Source organism: Nomascus leucogenys, chromosome 12 (assembly GCF_006542625.1).
Source record: "Nomascus leucogenys isolate Asia chromosome 12, Asia_NLE_v1, whole genome shotgun sequence".
NCBI lineage: Eukaryota > Metazoa > Chordata > Mammalia > Primates > Hylobatidae > Nomascus > Nomascus leucogenys.
Genome location: NC_044392.1, coordinates 11,484,064 through 11,504,573, shown reverse-complemented (window position 1 = coordinate 11,504,573; position 20,510 = coordinate 11,484,064). Strand labels below are relative to the sequence as shown.

At 38.1% G+C, this 20,510-nt stretch overlaps 1 protein-coding gene and 1 non-coding gene across 3 annotated transcripts in view; both read right to left on the bottom strand.

The window, feature by feature from the left end:
• CCDC30 (coiled-coil domain containing 30) overlaps positions 1-20,510 on the bottom strand; it is a 149,131-nt gene that overhangs the window by 73,809 nt on the left and 54,812 nt on the right. For both annotated transcript variants that reach the window (XM_030823616.1, XM_030823617.1), the window contains exons 6-8: positions 16,852-17,031; positions 6,111-6,320; positions 1,459-1,613 (exon numbers count right to left, since the gene is read on the bottom strand). In XM_030823616.1, coding sequence (XP_030679476.1) covers positions 1,459-1,613; positions 6,111-6,320; positions 16,852-17,031 — 545 coding nt within the window. The remainder of the gene's footprint in view (positions 1-1,458; positions 1,614-6,110; positions 6,321-16,851; positions 17,032-20,510) is intronic.
• LOC115837700 lies at positions 14,184-14,290 on the bottom strand. The gene has a single exon (XR_004032760.1). It is a non-coding gene; the product is annotated as a U6 spliceosomal RNA (small nuclear RNA).

Here is a 20,510-nt window from a genome sequence, read left to right as displayed (position 1 = left end):
ACCACAATTCTGACAGAGAAATCAAAGTTTAGCAAACTTTCCACTTGATGGGTGCCAAAACTATTGCATTCAGATTAGCTACAGACAGGAGCAAAGCTTTCAATGGGAATTTTACATAAGTGGGATGAAGATCCTAAAGCATTTCTTTGAAGAATTGTAACAGGAGAAGAACCATGGCTTTACCAATATGATACTGAAGACAAAGCACAATCAAAGAAATGGCTACCAAGAGGAGGAAGTGGTCCAGTCACAGCAAAAGTGGACCAGTCAAGAGCAGAGGTCATGCCAACAGTTTTTTGTGATGCTCAAAGGATTTTGCTTATTGACTTTCTAGAAAGCCAAATGATAACCTGTTTATTATGAGAGTGTTTTGAGAAAGGTAGCCAAAGCTTTATTTTAAAAAATGCCTGGGAAAGCTTCACCAGAGTCTTTCTCTACCATGACAATGCTCCTGTTCATTCCCCTTATCAAACAAGGGCAATTTTCCAAGAGTTTTGATGGGAAATTATTAGGCATCCACCTTACAGTCCTGATTTGGCTCCTTCTGACTTCTTTTTGTTTCCCAATCTTAAAAAATATTTAAAGGGCACCCATTTCTCTTCGGTTAATAATGTGCAAAAGACTGCAATGACATGGTTAAACTCCCAGGATTCTCACTCAGTTCTTTAGGGATGGACTAAATGGCGTGCATCATCACTTACAAAAGTGCCTTGACCTTGATGGAGCTTATGTTGAGAAATAAAGTTGTTTTTTTGAGACAGGATCTCATTCTGCCACCCAGTCCAGAGTGCAGTGTTTCAATCATGGCTCACTGCAGCCTCAAACTCCTGGGCTCAAGTGATCCTCCTGCCTCAGCCTCCTGAGTAGCTGGGACTACAGGAGTGCACTGTCATGCCTGGATAACTTTTTTTTTGGTAGAGACAAGGACTCACTATGTTGCCCAGGCTGGTCTCAAACTCCTAGGCTCAAGTGATCCTCCTGCCTCAGCATCCCAAAGTGCTGGGATTACAGGTGTGAGCCACTGCACCTGGCCAATATATTGTTTATTTTATCTTTCAATTCAATTTTTCCACAAACTCTCTGAAGTCCCCTTGTACAAAATATCAACTTCATTGTAGTTTGAATTTTGTCAGACTACACGTCAGAGCAAATTCCAGAGTATTTCATAGGCAAGTCAGTCAAGAATATTTACTGTTACCACTAGGTGTGTCCCAGAACCAGAATAAATAATCTCTGCCTTTAAAAATCTCACACTGTAGCATCAGAGGTAAACTAGAAAATAAGCAATTAGAATACAGTGTGGTAAGTGCAATACATCAGGAATTGTGTGTGGCTGAGTTTACTTCATTGGGGACAGAGCAGAAATACTCTCTGATATTCTGTTAGAGTAAATTAATATTGCTGATTAACTCAGTCATGGCTAAACACACAGGAAACTGAGATCTCTGCTCCTCTTACCTCTTCTGTTGTTCTTCTTGATATTGTTGCTTTACTTTAGCTTCATTTTCTGTTGCTTCTTTTATCTTTTCCTCTAGCTGCTGCTTCTCTGAAATACAAGTGTCTGTGAGACAGACTTTATGAGCATGTTCTAATTTCCGCTGCAGGTCCAAAATCTTGAATGAAAAAAAGTTTACAAGTAAAGCATTAAGAAGAGTGTGACCTTTTTTCAAATTAGGGGAATAACATAAATAGCAAACATAGCAGTGCTAACATGTTGATCTGACCTCAAGTAAAAAGAGTAGCTGGATTTAATTTTAAAATAAATTGTTTAATTTTTGCAGTATGTAATGCATTCATATAATTCAATGTGTGTGCATAAAAGAAGCTACAGGCCAGACATGCTGGCTCATGTCTGTAATCCCAGAACTGTGGGAGGCTGAGCTGGGTGAATCGCTTGAGCCTCAGGAGTTCAAGACCAGCCTGGGCAACATGGTAAAACCCTATATCTACAAAAAAAATACAAAAATTAGCAGGGCGTGGTGGTGAGTACCTGTACTCCCAGCTACTCAGGAGGCTGAGGTGGCGGGAATCACCTGAGCCCAGGGAAGCTGAGGTTACAGTGAGCTAAGGATTGCGCCACTGCACTCCAGTCTGGGTGACAGAGTGAGACCCTGTCTCAAAAAAAAAAAAAAAAAAAAAAAGAAAAGAAAAGAAAAAAAGAAGCTATATAGTGGAAAGTCTCCTTCCCATCCCTGTCCTACTTCCACCAAATTTTCCTCTACCGAATAGGTAATCGTGGTTTTTAATTTCTTATGTACTCCTCCAGAAATTTATGTATACACATAAAAACACATATTATATAGTCATCTCCCATACATATAAATTTTACACAAATGATGACATACTATACCATATGTAATTAGGTACCTTACTTTTTTATAGCAATACACATTTGGTCATTTTTCCGTATTATATGCACATATTGAGTTGTCTTCTCTTTCACAGTTGCATACCACTCCACTGTAAGGGTATACCATAACTTATTTAACCAATGCCCTGCTGGTGAACATTTAAGCTGATTCCAATCTTTTGCTATTATAAACAACACTATTACAAACAATGTCTGCAGATTAAATTATGAGGTGTAGATTTACTAGGGCAAAGGTTATGAGTATTTGTTTGTTTGATAGATAATGCCAAACTGCCTCCACAGGTATTAGACCAATTTATACTCCCAACAGCATGTGAGTGCACCTAGTTTCTCCACAGTGTGGTTAGATTCATGAATAACATTGCAAAACAAAATAGAAGTCTCTTATAAACCAAGCACCTATTAGCATATTGCTTAGCATCAATAATAGGTTTTTTTAATGCTCTGGGAGAACTAAAAATATGACTTATGAATTTGAGAGACCATTATATTTTAGAGTTTATATGCTAGATTTAAAGTGTCACTTAAAAACATTTTTTCTTGCCTTTTTCATGTAGCAGCAAAAAAGGCCCCACATTTTTTAAAGATAAATTTCCTTTACACTTGTTTACTTATTTTTATAAACCCTTGTGTCACCTTAAATTGTGCCTGGTACATAGTAGGTGCTCAATAAATATTTGTTGAATGAATAGATTTCAGCAGGGTAGCTATTATCTATCTAATATATTTCTGACCCAACAAGGAATCCTTTGCAATGGCTTGGCATCACATTCCCCACAAATATTCAGTGAATGCCAGTGGGTGTCACCCGTTTTCTAAGAGAGGGGCTTTCTGCATCAATCCCAAGCCCCTGCACCTAGGTCTCTGCATAGCCCACACAGCATGAGAGAGGAGAAGATGCAGAATGATTCAAGGGGAATGGTAGTAGGCAGCCAGCTGTCTGAGGCCAGCTCAAGTTCCTTGGAGCTGTTCTATTTAGTTCTGTCTAGGGAGAATTCTTACTTAAGGAATTCAGTACTAATTCCACAGACAAAAGCATCACCTCATTGGCTTCTCTGTCAATGATACATTCAAACTTTTGAAACTGCCACACAATTTAAGAAAGGGAACATTTCCAATACATTTGAAGCCCATTCTGTGACCCTCTTTGATTATCCCTCTTCCCTCCCCACCAGAGAAAACCAATATCCTGAATTTTGTGTTAATCACATCATTGCTGTTTCTTTTTAATAATCTCTCTTTTTTTTTTTTGAGATGGGGTGTTGCTATATCGCCCAGGTGATCCTCCTGCCTTAGCCTCCAGAGTAGCTGGTATTACATGCATGCGCTACTATACCCAGCTAACTTATTCATTTTTGTAGAGACACAGTCTCACTATGTTGCCCAGGCTGGTATTGAACTTTGGGTTCAAGTGATGCTCCCATCTCATCCTCCCAAAGTGCTGGGATTACAGGTATGAGCCACCATGCTAATAGTTCCTTCCTTCCATCCGTCCCTTCCTTCCTTCCTCCCTCCCTCCCTCCTTCCTTTCCTTTCCTTCCTTCCTTCCTTCCTTCCTTCCTTCCTTCCTTCCTTCCTCCCTCCCTCCTTTGCTTGCTTCCTTCCTTCCTTCCTTCCTTCCTTCCTTCCTTCCTTCCTTCCTTCCCTCCCTCCCTCCCTCCCTCCCTCCCTCTCTCTCTCTCTTTGAGACAGAGTTTTGCTCTTGTCACCCAGGCTGCAGTGCAATGGTGTGATCTCAGCTCACTGCAACCTCCACCTCCCGGGTTCAAACAATTCTCCTGCCTCAGCCTCCTGAGTAGCTGGGATTAAAGGCACGTGCCACCACACCTGGCTAATTTTTGTATTATTAGTAGAGACAGGGTTTCACCATGTTGTTCAGGCTGGTCTTGAACTCCTGACCTCAGGTGATCCACCCACCTTGGCCTCCCAAAGTGCTGGGATTATAGATTGAGCCACTGCGCCTGGCCATTCACCTCGCCTGGCCACTTGCCTCGCCTCGCCTCTCCTTTCCTTTCTTAAAAATAAGTTAATTCAGCCAGGCGTGGTTGCTCATGCCTGTAATCCCAGCACTTTGTTTGGGAGGCCGAGGTGGGTGAATCACGAGGTCAAGAGATCGAGACCATCCTGGCCAACATGGTGAAACCCTGTCTCTACTAAAAAGTACAAAAATTAGCTGGTCGTGGTGGTGCGCACCTGTAGTCCCAGCTACTAGGGAGGCTGAGGCAGGAGAATCGCTTAAACCTGGGAGGTGGAGGCTGCAGTGAGCCGAGATCGTGCCACTGCACTCCAGTCTGGGGACAGAGCAAGACTCTGTCTCAAAAAAAAAAAAAAAAGTTAATTCTAGAGAAATGGCTGTTCCACAGACAGAGCAGGGCTACCCCATAGGCAGAGTAGCCTGGATGCTCTTTCTTTGCAACTGATACAAAGTGGGGGAAAGAACTCAGATTACCAGTAATACTACTGTATAAATATACAATTTATTTTTTTGATCTTGTGTCAGGGGACATTTGGCTTGTTTCTAGTTTTCTGCTATTTGGAACAATGATATTATGAACATGACTATCTTCCTGTTTCCTGATACATACATGCATGTAACAGTTTTTCTTATGCCTAGTAGAAGTGTTAAGTTGTATGATGCACATCTTTAAAACATTTACACTAATTAACTCTTCCAAGTGAAGTGAATATATGATTTCTTGTTGCGCCAAATCCTCACCAATATTTTGTATTGTCTAAGTTTTAAAATCTTGCCAATCTTTACCAATTTTACCAATTGCTTTTTAATGGAATAATAACATCCATATGGTAAAGTAACATACGTATATACATATGGTGAATAACATACATATCTTAAGTGTATTCAATGAAATCTGACTTGTATAACTACTTCCCCGACCAAGATGTAGAATACTTGCAGCACCACGGAGGATTCCCTCGTGCCCCCTTCAGTTAATACCTATCACAAGAATAACCACTATCTTATCTCCATAGCTTAGTTTTATTTATTCTTGAACTTTATACTGTACATAGAATTGTATAGTATGAACTCATTTGTTCTGGTTTCTTTAACTCAACATTAGATTTTTTAGTTTAATTCAGATTGCTGTCATCTACTTTTTGATGTTTGCTTCATATTATATGGTTTGATGAAATTATTTTTTTATCCAATTTAACTCTCAAACTTATCCATCAAAATGTACAACTGTTACATACTACTGCCACCTAGTGTTGGGCAATCTAAAATGAAGGGACAGTATTTCAAAATGGTTCATTTCACAACACAAATCCCCCTACAAAATTATAAAATATGTTTGATGTGATGAATATGATAATTACCCTGATCTGATCACTATACATTATATCTATTTAAACATCACTATGTACCCCATGAACATGTACTCAATGAAAAAAAATTTACATTAACAGCCAATGCAAATGAGAGAATACGTCTTCTCAAATGTGAAAATATAAAACAAAAGCCATATGGGATCAGTCAGTTCTTTAAGTTCATGTTATAACTTTAATAAAACTGACCTTTTTAAGTCCATGAAGTTTTTACAATACACAAGAATTCCTAAAATTGTAGGAACAGGTGAAATCAAAACAGAAGAAAACACGGGAGAGAAAAAAAAGAATTCTATCAAGTCTGCATCATACTTATTTCTTAAAATCCTCAGGGAAATAAGATTTCAGTAGTGGTATTCAGTGCATGCTATTTATTAAGCATGAGGATAATTACCTTTTCCTCTGCATCAGCAAATTTAGATTTCTCCTGAGCCAGCTTTTCCTGTAGGTTGTTCTGTGATTTAATGCTCTGAGTCTGTTTAAGTACTTCCAACTCCAGTTCCTTGATTTTCTGCTGACAGTGCTTGCACTCTGCCGTGAGTGAAGAGCACATCTTTGTACTGTCTAATAACTTCTGTTGGGCATGCTTTAGTTCAATCTTTATCTGGAGGTAGAGAATAAGTAAGAGTAATACAAATAAGTGTGGAATGAATGTGAACTGAATAAGCAGCTTTCAAAGGAGTGTAGTCCCCTAAAAGCCAACAAATACCAATGTCACATGGCTGAGTACCTCTTTAGAGCTGCCATGTGTTAGTAACAGTTTCCAAAGTTTAGTCAGATGGCAGTTAGACAAAGGAATTTTCCTGAGTTTCTGTGTATGCATGGTCTAAACATTTTCCATCCTTTCTTCAATCTAGTCCAAACTGGCTTTCATCCCCACTACTCCAGTGAAACTTTCTGCCAAGGGTACTAGCTGACCTCTTCATTGCCAGAATAAATCCAATGGACAAGTGATTTCTCAGTAGCATTCTGTGATACCAAACTTTGCTGGTTTTCACTTAGCTCTCTGCTGTTCTTTCTTGGTCTTCTTTGTAGACTCTTCCAATGCTACCCAACATGGGAGTATTATTGGACTCTTCTAGGCCTAGAGAGTAGATGATTTGCTATCCATTTCTATAATTTGAAATGCCATTTTATGCCAATACTTGCCAAAATGAAACTCCTTGATTCTGCCCATATCTCCAAAGTCTTTTTTTCTCTGTCTTCCCAATTTCAGTAAATAATGCCACCATCCAAACTTTTGTGCAGGTCAGTAATCCCTGAGTCTTCCTTTTCCATTATGAACCAATTCCAATCATTTAGCACATGCTGTCATTCTATCCCCACAATACAACTTGCATTAATCCATTTGTGTCATTTTTTTGCCACCACCCTACTCTAGGGCATCATCTCTAGCCTGGGCTATAGCAACTGCCTCTGCACTGGTCCTACCACTTCCATTTTTACTCTCTTCTAATCTATCCTCTAATGCTGTGGCCAAATTTTCTTTTAAAAACATAAATTGAACTACTTGATACCCTTGCTTAGAATCTTTCAGTGGTCCCTCACTCCAGATCCCACCAGCTTGCCTGGCTTTGTATGCTCTGGCGCTTGTCTATCTCTTTAAAACCATCTTGTTATTTCTCCTTCTCCCACTGTAACTCCTGTCACACTGGTTTGTATTAAGAGTTTCCGATACACTAAATTTTTTCCACACTTCCCTCTGCCAGAAATGCTTTCCCTTTTCCCTTCTCATTGTATGGTTGCCTACCTATTCTTCAGGTCTTAGCTTAAATGTCACTTTGCAGGGGGCAATTTTCAGAATCATTTAATCTGAAATGTCCTTACTCATCACTGTACCACATTTGTTTCCTTCATCAAACATATCATGATTTATAATTAAGTATGCATTTATATACCTGTTTATATCCCCTTTCCCCACTTTAAATTCCAAGAAAGCAGAGACTATGCTTTTAATTCATTTCTTAACACCAAGGCCTATCAAAGAACCAGAGAGTAGGTGATTAATCAGTTATTTACTGAGCACGTAAATGAATGATATTCTAAAAAATATCAGAACGTAGTGAATGTATACACTGGGCAGGGAAGGCTCATAGACAAAAGTGGTGAGAGAAAACTTACTTTGTTTTAATGGTAAATAGAATTCCCTGGTCTCAAAGCTTTTCAACTGAATTAATAGGGATGATAGCTATAATCATCTGTGATTATAGCTGTCCTTCATCTGTGCTTTCTCTATATTAACCAATCAGATTATATAAACTGAATCTAAAAGTAATTGTGTTCAACCTCTTTGAGCATCAGTTTCTTCATCTGTAATATGGGGATAATAAATACTTACCTCATAGGATAGTTGTGAGGCTGCATTAAATGAGACAAAGCAATCAAAGCCTCAAGAATAGAGCCAGACACATAGGAAACACCTAACAAAAGTTAAGTGTTGCTATTCAATAATTGCTTTTAGAATATCTACTGCATTTGAAATACAGAGCTGAGGCATATACTAATATTACTACTTTACATTTGTTAGGCTTTCACATCTATGAAGTGGCTGGCATTGGTATTTTAGCCCATTTTAGAGATAAAAAACTGAATCTCAAATAGTTGCCAGATGATAGAACCAAGGTCTGAATATAGATCTTCTGATTCTAATCCAGTACTCTATACTATATTTACTCTAAACTGTGAAATATGCGTATTTATTATTTCTCTAAAAAGAACACATTAGAGTGGATCAACAAGCTAAAATTTGGTTCTTTGAAAAGTCTAATAACATGAATAAACTTCTAGTGAGACTGATCAAAGAAAAAGCAACAAGGCAAAGGTAACTAATATTATAAAAGTGAAATGACCATCGTTATATATTTTTTCTTCTTTTTTTCAAAAGCTACCTTTGTTAAAATGTATATATTTTAAAAAGAACACAAGATGAATAAATTTCTGTAAAACTTTAAAAACTTTAAATGAAATGGAAACTTTAGAAAAATAAAATATAACAAAGTTGACGCAAAAAAAAAGAAGAACTTGACTTCTCATAACTATTAAAGAAATGGAACTAGAAATTGAAAACCTACCCAAAAGAAAGCAAAATCAGAAGGCTTTAGGGATGAGTTTTTTGCAATAATTTAAGAAGAAATCATTGTAACTTAATACAAACTCTTCTAGAAGACAGAAAAAGAGGGTATATTACCCATTTTTATTTTAAGAGGCTAGGATAACCTTGATATCAAAATCTGACAAGGGCATTGCAGGAAGTAAATGACAGACTAGTCTCACTGTTGAGCAAAGTTGCAAACATCCCAAAGACATATTGGCAAGCCAAATCCAGCATTGTAGGAAAAGAATGATAATTTATGATGAAGTTAGGTTTATCCCAGGAATGCAAAATTGGATTAACATTAGAAAATCAGTCAAAGTAATTCAGCATATTAACAGATTAAAATTTTTAAAAAACCTTCTCAAAATATTCAGAAAAAAATTTATGAAATTCAACATGTATTTGTCATAAAACATTGAACAAACTAACGCTAGAAAGCAATTTCCTTAATGTAATAAATAATATCTATTTTTATTTATTTTTCTTTTTTTCTAAAGTACATTTGGATAAAATATCTATTTTTAAAAAGCTATAAAATCATACTAAATGGTGAAATTTGAGAGCTTTTCCTTTGAGACTGGGAATTAGAAAAGGATGCCTACTGTCACCAGTTCTATTCAGCACTGTGCTAGCCAGTAAACAGAACAAGAAAAAAGAATGAAAGGTTTAACATATGGAAAGGAAGAAAGCAAATTGTCTTTAGATGATAAAAATCCAAAATAACATATACATACATTGTAAGAATAAAAAAGTATGGGAAAGTTTTTATTAGAAAATGATTAAGTGAATTTTTATACATTGGGAAAAATTAGAAAATGAACATTTTTAAAGTTACAATTTATAATAGTATGGAAAATATCAGCACCTGTGAATATGTCTAACAAAAGATATATAAGAAAATTTAAATATTGAGAGAAATTAAAAACCTAAATACACACTCTCTTCTTAAATTAGAGGATTCAATACTGCAAAGATATAATTCTGCCCAAATTGACCTATCGACTCAATGTAATTCCAACTGAAATCCCAAAAGGTTGTGTGTCAATATACGTGTGTTCTATGTGAGTTCATGTGAGTATTTGTGTGTAGCTTAACAAACTGATTATAAAACTTATATAGGAACCCCAAAGGCCAGGAATAGCCCAGATATCCCAGAAAAGAAGAACAAGGTGAAAAGATTTGTTCTATCAAATGTTAATATTTATATAAAGCTAAAATAATCATGATAGCATAGTATTGGCACAAGGGCAGACAAACAGAACAATGGAACAGAATAGGGATCTCAGAAATATACCACAATAGGCTGGGCATGGTGGCTTATGCCTGTAATCCCACACTTTGGGAGGCTGAGGTGGGCAGATCACCTGAGGTCAGGAGTTTGAGGCCAGCCAGGCCAATATGGTGAAACCCTGTATCTACTAAAAGTACAAAAAAATTAGCCAGGCATGATGGTGTGTGCCTGTAATCCCAGCTATTCGGGAGGCCGAGGCAGGAGAACTGCTTGAACCGAGGAGGCAGATGTTGCAGTGGGCCAAGATCATGCCACTGTACTCCAGCCTATGTGACAGAGTGAGACTCCATCTCAAATAAATAAGTAAATACATAAATACATAAATAGATGTTAATGTAGAATAGCTTTATGACTTTGAAGTAGTACGATATTTATTAAATCAGACCCCAAAAATCACTAATTATAATGAAAAATAATGATTATTAAAATTCAAAACTTTGATTCATCAAAAGATATATAAGCAGAATAAAAATGCAAGCCACAGAGTCGATGTTTGTAATACATACCTGATAAAGCGTTCATGTATTTAAAAAACTTCTATAAATTAATGAAAAAATTAAAATGACAGAAACCCCAAATAAATATGAACAAAATCTTGAACAAGCACTTCACAAAACAGAAATTCAAATGCCAATTAAATGTATAAAAAGCTGCTCAACCTTGTTTGCAAACAGGCAAATGCACACTAAAACCACAAGGAACTACCGCTATACATGTATACTAGGTTTGCAAAAATTTTAACGTCTGACAGTTCCAAGAGTTGGTGAGGATGTAGAGCAATGGGAACCTTCAGACACTGTTGGTGGAAGACTTTAGAAGGAGTTGAAGTAATACACATACTATGATAAAATAATTCCATTCCCAATCTCTTTCTAGAGGAATGTGTACTTATGGACATCAGGATACATGTGCATGAATGTTCATTGCAGCACTCTTTAAAAAATAGAAACATTACTCAGTTCTATTCATATATCTTGCTACTCAGGAAAGAATCTGATATTCATTGACTGAACATGTCTGAAATAATGTGCTGTTAAACCCTCTGTTCAAAGGCAAAGTTCTTTCAGTAAAAGCTGCTCAAGTGTGTAGAGTGCTTAGCTTATGAAACTTCATTTCCTCATTTTGCATTAATTTTTGAAGACCAGAAATGCCATTTCCAAAAATGTTAGTGGACACATAAAAATGGTCAAATGCTTTGTTAAACAGAATGAAGGCCGGGCGCGGTGGCTCACGCTTGTAATCCCAGCACTTTGGGAGGCCGAGGCGGGCGGATCACGAGGTCAGGAGATCGAGACCACGGTGAAACCTCGTCTCTACTAAAAAATACAAAAAATTAGCCGGGCGTGGTGGCGGGCGCCTGTAGTCCCAGCTACTCGGAGAGGCTGAGGCAGGAGAATGGCGTGAACCCGGGAGGCGGAGCTTGCAGTGAGCCGAGATTGCGCCACTGCACTCCAGCCTGGGCGACAGAGCGAGACTCCGCCTCAAGGAAAAAAAAAAAAAAAAAAAACAGAATGAAATGAGTGTATGTAAAAGTAAAGAAATTAAACCCTAAGAGCAAAATGCCTTAATATCATTGGTGGATCAATGTAGGTCAACAGGAAAAAATGTAATAAGCTTATCTCATAGATATTAACAAAAAGAAATTCTCAATCAAGTTTTAATAAACTTCCTATTTTTCTAGTAAAAACCCATTTCCCACCTTGCCATTCTAAACCAGCACACCTTCTGTCTCATTTTTTTTTCATTTTCTCATTTTATTTTGGAGGGTTGGTATAACTTTTGAAATTTCAATGATAAGAACAAATCTATTACCTGTTGACTTCTTCTCAAAAGGCACTCTAGCCTTTTAGAAAGCCTAGAAGTTTCATTTTTCAAGAACAATCTTACTATGAAAAAAGTAAGACACAAACAATGAGTAGATAAGAAACAAATCAAAGAAAAAGAAGAAATCAAGTGTTCTGGAATATTTGGTAAATTGAATTTGTTCAAAATTAAGAAACCTAAACGTCTCATTGTAAATAGAAAGGGTACATACAAGTCCTTTCATAATATATTGTCTATTTACTCCACAGGCCAAGAAAGGTAAAGGTCTCTTGGGCCTGTGATCAAAGAGTCAACACGGGGTTTTGGTGATGCCGGTAATGATGAAATAAGACAACACTGGGGCAAACACTGTTACGGCCAATGACCTATGCATCCAAGGCAGCTTCTTCAGCTTCAAGTTGGGACAGTCGAGCACCAAGAAGAGGATCTACAATAGCATCTTGGTACTGGTGGTGACAGAGCAGCAATCTGCCTGAGGCTCTGCAAGCCTATAACATTCTTTTTAACATCCCCAAGCTGGAAACATGTAAAATGTCCATAAGCCATAGAAAAAATAAATAAAGTATGGCATTTTCTTACAATAGAATACTATAGTGCAAAAAAAATGAATAAATAATGGCTATATACTATAACAGGAATGAATCTTGCAGACAGTTATCATAAGGCAGACACAAGGTATAAATACCGATTATATTTTTGAAATATGAAAAATAGGGAAGACAACTATATTGTATGGGATTCATAAATAGTTGATAAAACTATAAAGTAAAGCAAGAGAGTTATTACCAAAATTAGTGGTTACTACTGGGGTGGTAAGGTGATGGGATTACGATGGGGACAAGGTGTGCAGAGGCCACTAGTGTGCTGGCATTGTTCTATTTCTTGTCCTGGGTAGTGTTTAGATGTCTATTTACTTTACGACAACTAGGTAAACTGTATGTTTTCTGTATTTTCTAAGTGTTATATTTTATAACAAAATGATTTAAAAGCAATAAGTTAGTATTTTGGTTTCTTTTTTTTTTTTAAAAGAAAAAGTGATATTTTAATTTTTATATAATTTTTTTTTTTGAGACAGGGCCTCACTCTATTACCCAGGCTGGAGTGCAGTGGGGTGATCATAGCTCACTGCAGCTTCAAATCCCTGGGCTCAAGCAATCCTCCTGCCTTGGCCTCCCAAAGCTCTAGGATTGTAGGCTTGAGCCACTGCACCCAGCCACTATTTTTATTTATATTTAAATTTTTAAATAATTAATTTATTTTAGTTTTAAATTATACTTTAAGTTCTAGGATACATGTGCAGAACATGCAGGCTTGTTACATAGTTATATATGTGCCATGGTAGTTTGCTGCACCCATCAACCCGTCATCTACATTGGGTATTTCTCCTAATGCTATCCCTCCCCTTGTCCCCCACCCACTGACAGGCCTCGGTGTATGATGTTCCCCTCCCTGTGTCCATGTGTTCTCATTGTTCAACTCCCACTTATGAGTGAGAACATGCCGTGTTTGGTTTTCTGTTCCTGTGTTAGTTTGCTGAGAATGATGGTTTCCAGCTTCATCCATGTCCCTGCAAAGGATGTGAACTCATTCTTTTTTATGGCTGCATAGTATTCCACAGTGTATATGTGCCACATTTTCTTAATCCAGTCTATCATTGATGGGCATTTGGGTTGGTTCCAAGTCTTTGCTATTGTGAATAGTGCTGCAATAAACATACGTGTGCATGTGTCTTTATAGTAGAATGATTTATAATCCTTTAGCTGTATAGCCAGTAATGGGATTGCTGGGTCAAATTGTATTTCTGGTTCTAGATCCTCGAGGAATAGCCACACTGTCTTCCACAGTGGTTGAACTAGTTTACACTCCCCCCAGCAGTGTAAAATCATTCCTATTTTGCCACATCCTCGCCAGCATCTGTTGTTTCCTGACTTTTTAATGATCACCATTCTAACTGGCATGAGATGGTATCTCATTGTGGTTTTGATTTGCATTTCTCTAATGACCAGTGATGATGAGCTTTTTTTCATATGTTTGCTGGCTGCATAAATGTCTTCTTTTGAGAAGTGTCTGTTCATATCCTTCATAACCCACTTTTTGATGGGGTTGTTTTTTTCTTCTAAACGTGTTTAAGTTCCTTGTAGATTCTGGATATTAGCCCTTTGCCAGATGGACAGATTGCAAAAATTTTCTCCCATTCTGTAGGTTCCCTGTTCATTCTGATGATAGTTTGTTTTGCTGTGCAGAAACTCTTTAGTTTAAAAAATATGGAACGCTTCACAAATTTGCGTGTCATCCTTGCCCAGGGGCCATGCTAATCTTCTCTGTATCGCTCCAGTTTTAGTATATGTGCTGCTGAAGTGAGCAAGTATTTTTGTTTCTTAGTCTCATAAGTATGCCTAACATTAGCTAGAGACTCAAGTTTGATAATTTGAATGGATTTTTTTTTTTTTTGAGACAGATTCTCGCTCTGTCACCCAGACTGGATTGCAGTGGCCCGATCATGGCTCACTGCAACCTCTGCCTCCTGGATTCAAGCAATTCTCATGCCTCAGCCTCCCAAGTAGCTGGGACTACAGGCATGTGCTACCATGCCTGGCTAACTTTTTGTTTTTTGTTTTTTTTGTATTTTTAGTAGAGATAGGGTTTCACCATGTTAGCCAGGCTGGTCTCAAACTCGTGAGCACTTTAAGTGATCTGCTCACCTCAGCCCCGAAAAGTGCTACGATTATAGGCGTCAGCCACTGCACCTGGCCTTGAGTGGATTTTTAAAAGTGAGTCCTAAGTTTGTAAAGCTGAGGTTCCAAAATGACCCAAATTGAGGAGGGGTGTAATATGGAAAGATGTCTATACAGGAAAGAGAGAAACAGACTTGAGTTTAAGTTCTGACTCTGTAATTTGTTAGCTTTGCAATCTTGAACAGTTTCCTCATCCATAAAGTGCTGACCCTTTAGGGTTGTGAGGCTGTTCATAAGAGATAAAGTAGACAGGCTGGGCCCGGTGGCTCACACCTGTAATCCCAGCACTTTGGGAAGCTAAGCCAGGAGGATCACCTGAGGTCAGGAGTTTGAGATCAGCCTGGCCAACATGGTAAAACCCTGCCTCTACTAAAAATACCAAAATTAGCTGGGTGTGGTGACATGCGCCTGTAATCCCAGCAACTCAGGAGGCTGAGGCAGGAGAATCTCTTGAACCTGGGAGGTGGAGGTTGCAGTGAGCAGAGATCACACCACTGCACTTCAGCCTGGGTGACAGAGCAAGACTCCATCTCAGAAACAAACAAACTAAAAGAGATAAAGTGGATGAACTCTCAATAAAGGATACTCATCGTATATAACTTTCATAGGTCCCTGGCCAAAGAAGCTAATCAAGAGGCTGATGTCTTATTCCTAAATAGCCAATAATTTATCTCACCATGGAGATTAAAATAGATAAAAAACTTCTCTCTCTTTTTGTAAATTTCCTGCATGCTCTTTACAAACAGTGAAAAATAAAAATCTTCTCTTGTTACCAAGCTATCATTTATCCATCCCTGAAAGACTATTCATTAATCCAATAAATATTTATAGGGTACCAATCATCTGTAAGGCATTATAATCTGTGTAGTTCTGGCCATTGTTCCTTAAGAAATATGTAGTATTGTTAGAATATGTTCCGAGTTGCAGAGTTAAAATGATCTAAGAAATGTCCTTGAAGGGAAAGTGAAAGACTGTCTTATGAGAACATGTGATAAAGATTTAGAATTTAATTTAAAACTACAAAGGCTTGAAGGAATATGATCAGTCTTCAAAAACTCATGAAGGGTGAGGACAAGGAAGAGGTTTATTCAAATAATCCCGGAATACGAGAACTCCCTTAGAAGGCCTTCCTTGAAGTTTGGGATAAACGGATATTTGTTTTCCTCTATATCTCCCCTACTAGACTGTGAGCTCTTGAAAAGTAGGGACTTTTCTTATTCATGTTTATGTCACTTTTCAAATAAGATCATTTTATCCCGCTAGACCAGGTGTGGGCAAACTTTTCTCATAAAGGGCCAGGTAGTAAATATTTTAGACTTTGTGGGTCATATGGTTTCATCACAACTATCAAATCTGTTAATGTAGCACAAAAGCAGTCATAATATATAAACAGACAGATATAGCTGCCAATAAAACTTTATTTATAAAAACAGAAGGCAGACAGAATTTGACCTACATGCCAAAGTTTGCTGACCCCTGCACCATGGGGATAGGGACTGTCTATTGTGCCTACCATTAAACTCTCAGTGTGTCTGCAAGAATGCATATGAATACTGAATGCTGAATTTTAGAACCTTCAATAGAGGCTTATAGAAACTAAGTCCTTAATATATATTTACAGAATTGAAACCATAATTAAGAGGAAGTACTATTTTACATGGAGGTTAATTTTAAACATTTATGCGGTTCATAAAATTTAGTTGAATCCGTGTATGGCAGTTCTACATAGATTATTTTTAAACAAGCTTTTGGGGGATGTTGCCTTAACTTTTTCATGCTGTTGTATTAGGAAGAACAACTTTGCTCTCACACGAATTGTACCTTGGTGCAGTTGAGATCTGATTGAACCAATAATAATGGATACATCTAATAGGGATAAATAAGTCTAGTGGTACACAGGGCAGGACAACCAGGGTTTAGGGCTCAGGTCACTGAATTTTTAGTAAGCACTAAAAATTTTAGATAGTGTTTTCAGAAGATTATGTAATTTAATGCCTTTTTCTATTTACAGGTTGATAATACACACATTCTTACTTAGCAGGGAAAAGTTAAAGGAGAAAGTTACCATATAGCTCATATTGTTCACATATTTGTGGATCCTATCATGAATTATCAAGTAGAGGAACTTAGATTCGTTTATTCCCAGGGCCAACTGAAACCTTTCCATAAAGCATGTGCCCACAAGAGTTACCTTAATGTTCTCTTCCTGAAGTAAGCTATTATGTTGCTTTAAGTCCAAGTTCTGCCCTCGTTCATATCGAAGCTCATTTTCAGCTGAGTTGCATAGAATCTGGAGCCGGTGCAAATTCTGGTGAAGTTGTTGTACTTCCCCTTGCTGGTTGTATTTTAGTTTTTCTCCAGATGATGGATGCTAACGCAAACATTTTAAAAGAGAAACACAGACAATTGGAAAGCATATTGGTAAAACATGGGTTCAAGTTGTCAGAACCGGAATAATCAGAATGTGATTATTCACATGTAAATGTTTTTGGAGTTAGCTTATCTACAACACACTACTCTTTCACATTTATGGATAGTCGATACATGTTCATATAATACATGTTATATTAGAGTGAAAATAACAATAAAATTATGTTAACAAAAGCATTTAGGCACAGACAACTTACCTTATTTTTCATATCAATGATTGAAGCACAGACAATTTTAGAGTAAAACACATTTAAAATGGGAAGTTCAAAGAGTCCATACGTTAAGAAGTAGAATGTGAATGTGTGTGTGTGTGTGTGTGTGTGTGTGTGTGTGTGTGTGTGTGTTGGCAAAAAGAAAGAGGAAATTTAGTAAGAGACCTTAAGTTTCCTTTTTTTTTTTTTTTGAGACAGAGTCTCTCTCTGTCACCCAGGCTGGAGTGCAGTGGCGCGATCTCGGCTCACTGCAAGCTCCGCCTCCCGGGTTCACGCCATTCTCCTGCCTCAGCCTCTCCGAGTAGCTGGGACTACAGGCGCCCGCCACCACGCCCGGCTAATCTCTTGTATTTTTAGTAGAGACAGAGTTTCACTGTGGTCTCGATATCCTGACCTCGTGATCTGCCCGCCTCGGCCTCCCAAAGTGCTGAGATTACAAGTGTGAGCCACCGCGCTCAGCCGAGACCTTAAGTTTCTAGCCTTCCTCATCACTTTCTTTTATTTCCTGATGATTCTTCTCCCATAAACACACTCCCATAAAACACATTCTTTCAAGGCTGAAGAGTATTACATTGTGTACACACACACACACCACTTCTGCAGATATCTCTTTGACATACTGGTTTCAAATCCCTCGGATATATACCTGGAAGTGGAATTGCTGGATCATATGGGTAGCTCTATTTTTAATTTTTTGAGGAACCTCCATACTGTTTTCCATATTGGTTGTACTAATTTACATTCCCACTCACAGTGTTGAAGTGTTCTATTTTCTCCACATCCTTGCCAACACTTACCTTTTGTCTTTTTGATAAAAGCCATTCTAATAGGTGTGAGGTGATATCTCATTGTGGTTTTAATTTGCATTTCCCTAATAATTCACGACGTTGAACATTTTTTCACATACCTGTTGGCCTTTTGTATGTCTTCTTTTGAGAAATGTCTATTTGCATCCTTTGCCTATTTTTAAATTGGATTATTTGTTTTCTTGCTATTGAGTTGTTTGAGTTCCTTATATATTTTGGGTATTAACCCCTTATCAGACGTATGATCTACAAATATTTTTGCCCATTCTGTAGGTTGCCTCTTTACTCTGTTGATTGTTTCCCTTGATGTGCAGAAGCTTTTTAACTTGACGCAACCCCATTTGTCTATTTTTGCTTTTAGAGTCACATCCAAAAAATCTTTGCCAAGAAAAATGTGAAACATTTTCCATAAGTGTCAATCAATGGATGAATGGAAAAGAAAATATAGTATACACACACAACACACACATACACAATGCAAAACTGTTCAGCCTTTAAAAAGACAGAAATCCTGTCTTTTGTCACAACATGAATGAACTTGGAGGGCATTATGCTAAGTGAAATAAGCCAGGCACAGAAAGACAAATACTGCATGATCTCACTTATAAGTGGACTCTGAAAAAGTTGAATTCATAAAGTTGAACTCACAGAAGCAGCAAGTAGAATGGTGGTTGCAAGGCTGGGGAGGGGAGGCATGGAATGGGAAGATGCCGGTCAAAGGGTGCAAAGTTTCAGATAGACAGGATAAATTCTGGATACGTATTATACAGCATAGTGACTATACTTAATGTGTTGTATACTTGAAAATTGTTAAAAGAGTAGAGCTTAAATGTTCTCACCACAAAAAAGTATGTGAGATGATACATATGTAACTTAGCTTGATTTAATCATTTCACAATGTACATATAAATCAAAACATCAGGTTGTACACCACAAATATACAACATTTGTCAATACTCCTGAATAGGCTGGGCATGGTGGCTCACGCATGTAATCCCAGCACTTTAAGAGGCCGAGGTGGGTGGATCACCTGAGGTCAGGAGTTCAAGACCAGCCTGGCCAACATGGTGAAACCCTTAGCTGGGCGTGGTGGTGCACACCTGTAGTCCCAGCTACTTGGGAGGCTGAGGCATGAGAATTGCTTGAACCCAGGAGGTGGAGGTTGCAGTGAGCCAAGATCACGCCATTGCACTTCAGCCTGAGTGACAGAGAGAGACTCTGTCTAAAAAACAAAAAAAAAAAAAAAAAAAAAAAATCCTGAATAAAGCTGTAAAAAAGCACATGTATCAAATGCCAGCAATACACTTTCCTATCAGGCTTCTCCAGTGAAATAAGAGAATAGTCATTTGGATTTTCTACAAAAGGTAGGCACAAGTAGTATGCTGAATAGATAAAGAATTCCATCTTATACAATTCAATAGATAAGATATTCTTAGCGTTTCCTTAGTCCTGGTCCAGTATGCTCCTATCTACAACTTTCTAAAAAGCCCATGTCACTATTTCAGTTTTATCTCGCTTATGTCCCTAAAGTAACACAGAAGCCCTCAAATCCTGTTAGCTCTCCAATTCCTATTTTGGTTTAGCTAGAAAGGCAATCTAAATACAATCTGCTTTTCTCAGAGCTGCAAGATCCCTAGGAAAAAAAAAATCTTCAATGGGTTATAATGTAATTATGAAGAAGCCTCACTTTTTTTTTTTTTTTTTTTTTGAGATGGAGTCTCGCTTTGTTGCCCAGGCTGGAGTGGCAGTGGTGCAATCTCGGCTCACCGCAACCTCCACCTCCTGGGTTCAAGCAATTCTCCTGCCTCAGCCTCTTGAGTAGCTGGGATTACAGGCGCGTGCCACCATGCCCAACTAATGTGTGTATTTTTAGTAGAGATGGGGTTTCACCATGTTGGTCAGGCTGGTCTCCAACTTCTGAAGGTGATCCACCCACCTCGGCCTCCCAAAGTACTGGGATTACAGGCGTGAGCCAGTGCGTCCAGCCACTTTTTAAAAAAATTTCTTCTAATAAAAACCAGGATACATATGCAGAATGTGCAGGTTTGTTACAAAGGTATACGTGTGCCATGGTGGCTTGCTGCACGTACTGACCCATCCTGTAAGTTCCCTCCCCTCACCCCCTACCCTCAACAGGCCCTGGTATATGTTGTTCCCCTCTCTGTGTCGACGTATTCTCAATGTTCAACTCCCACTTATGAGTGAGAGAACATGTGGTGTGTGGTTTCCCGTTCCTGTGTTAGTTCGCTGAGGATGATGGCTTCCAGCTTCATCCATGTCCCTGCAAAGGACATGATATCATTCCTTTTTATGGCTGCAAAGTATTCCATGGCATATATGTACCACATTTCCTTTATCCAGTCTATCATTGATGGGCATTTGAGTTGGTTTCATGTCTTTGC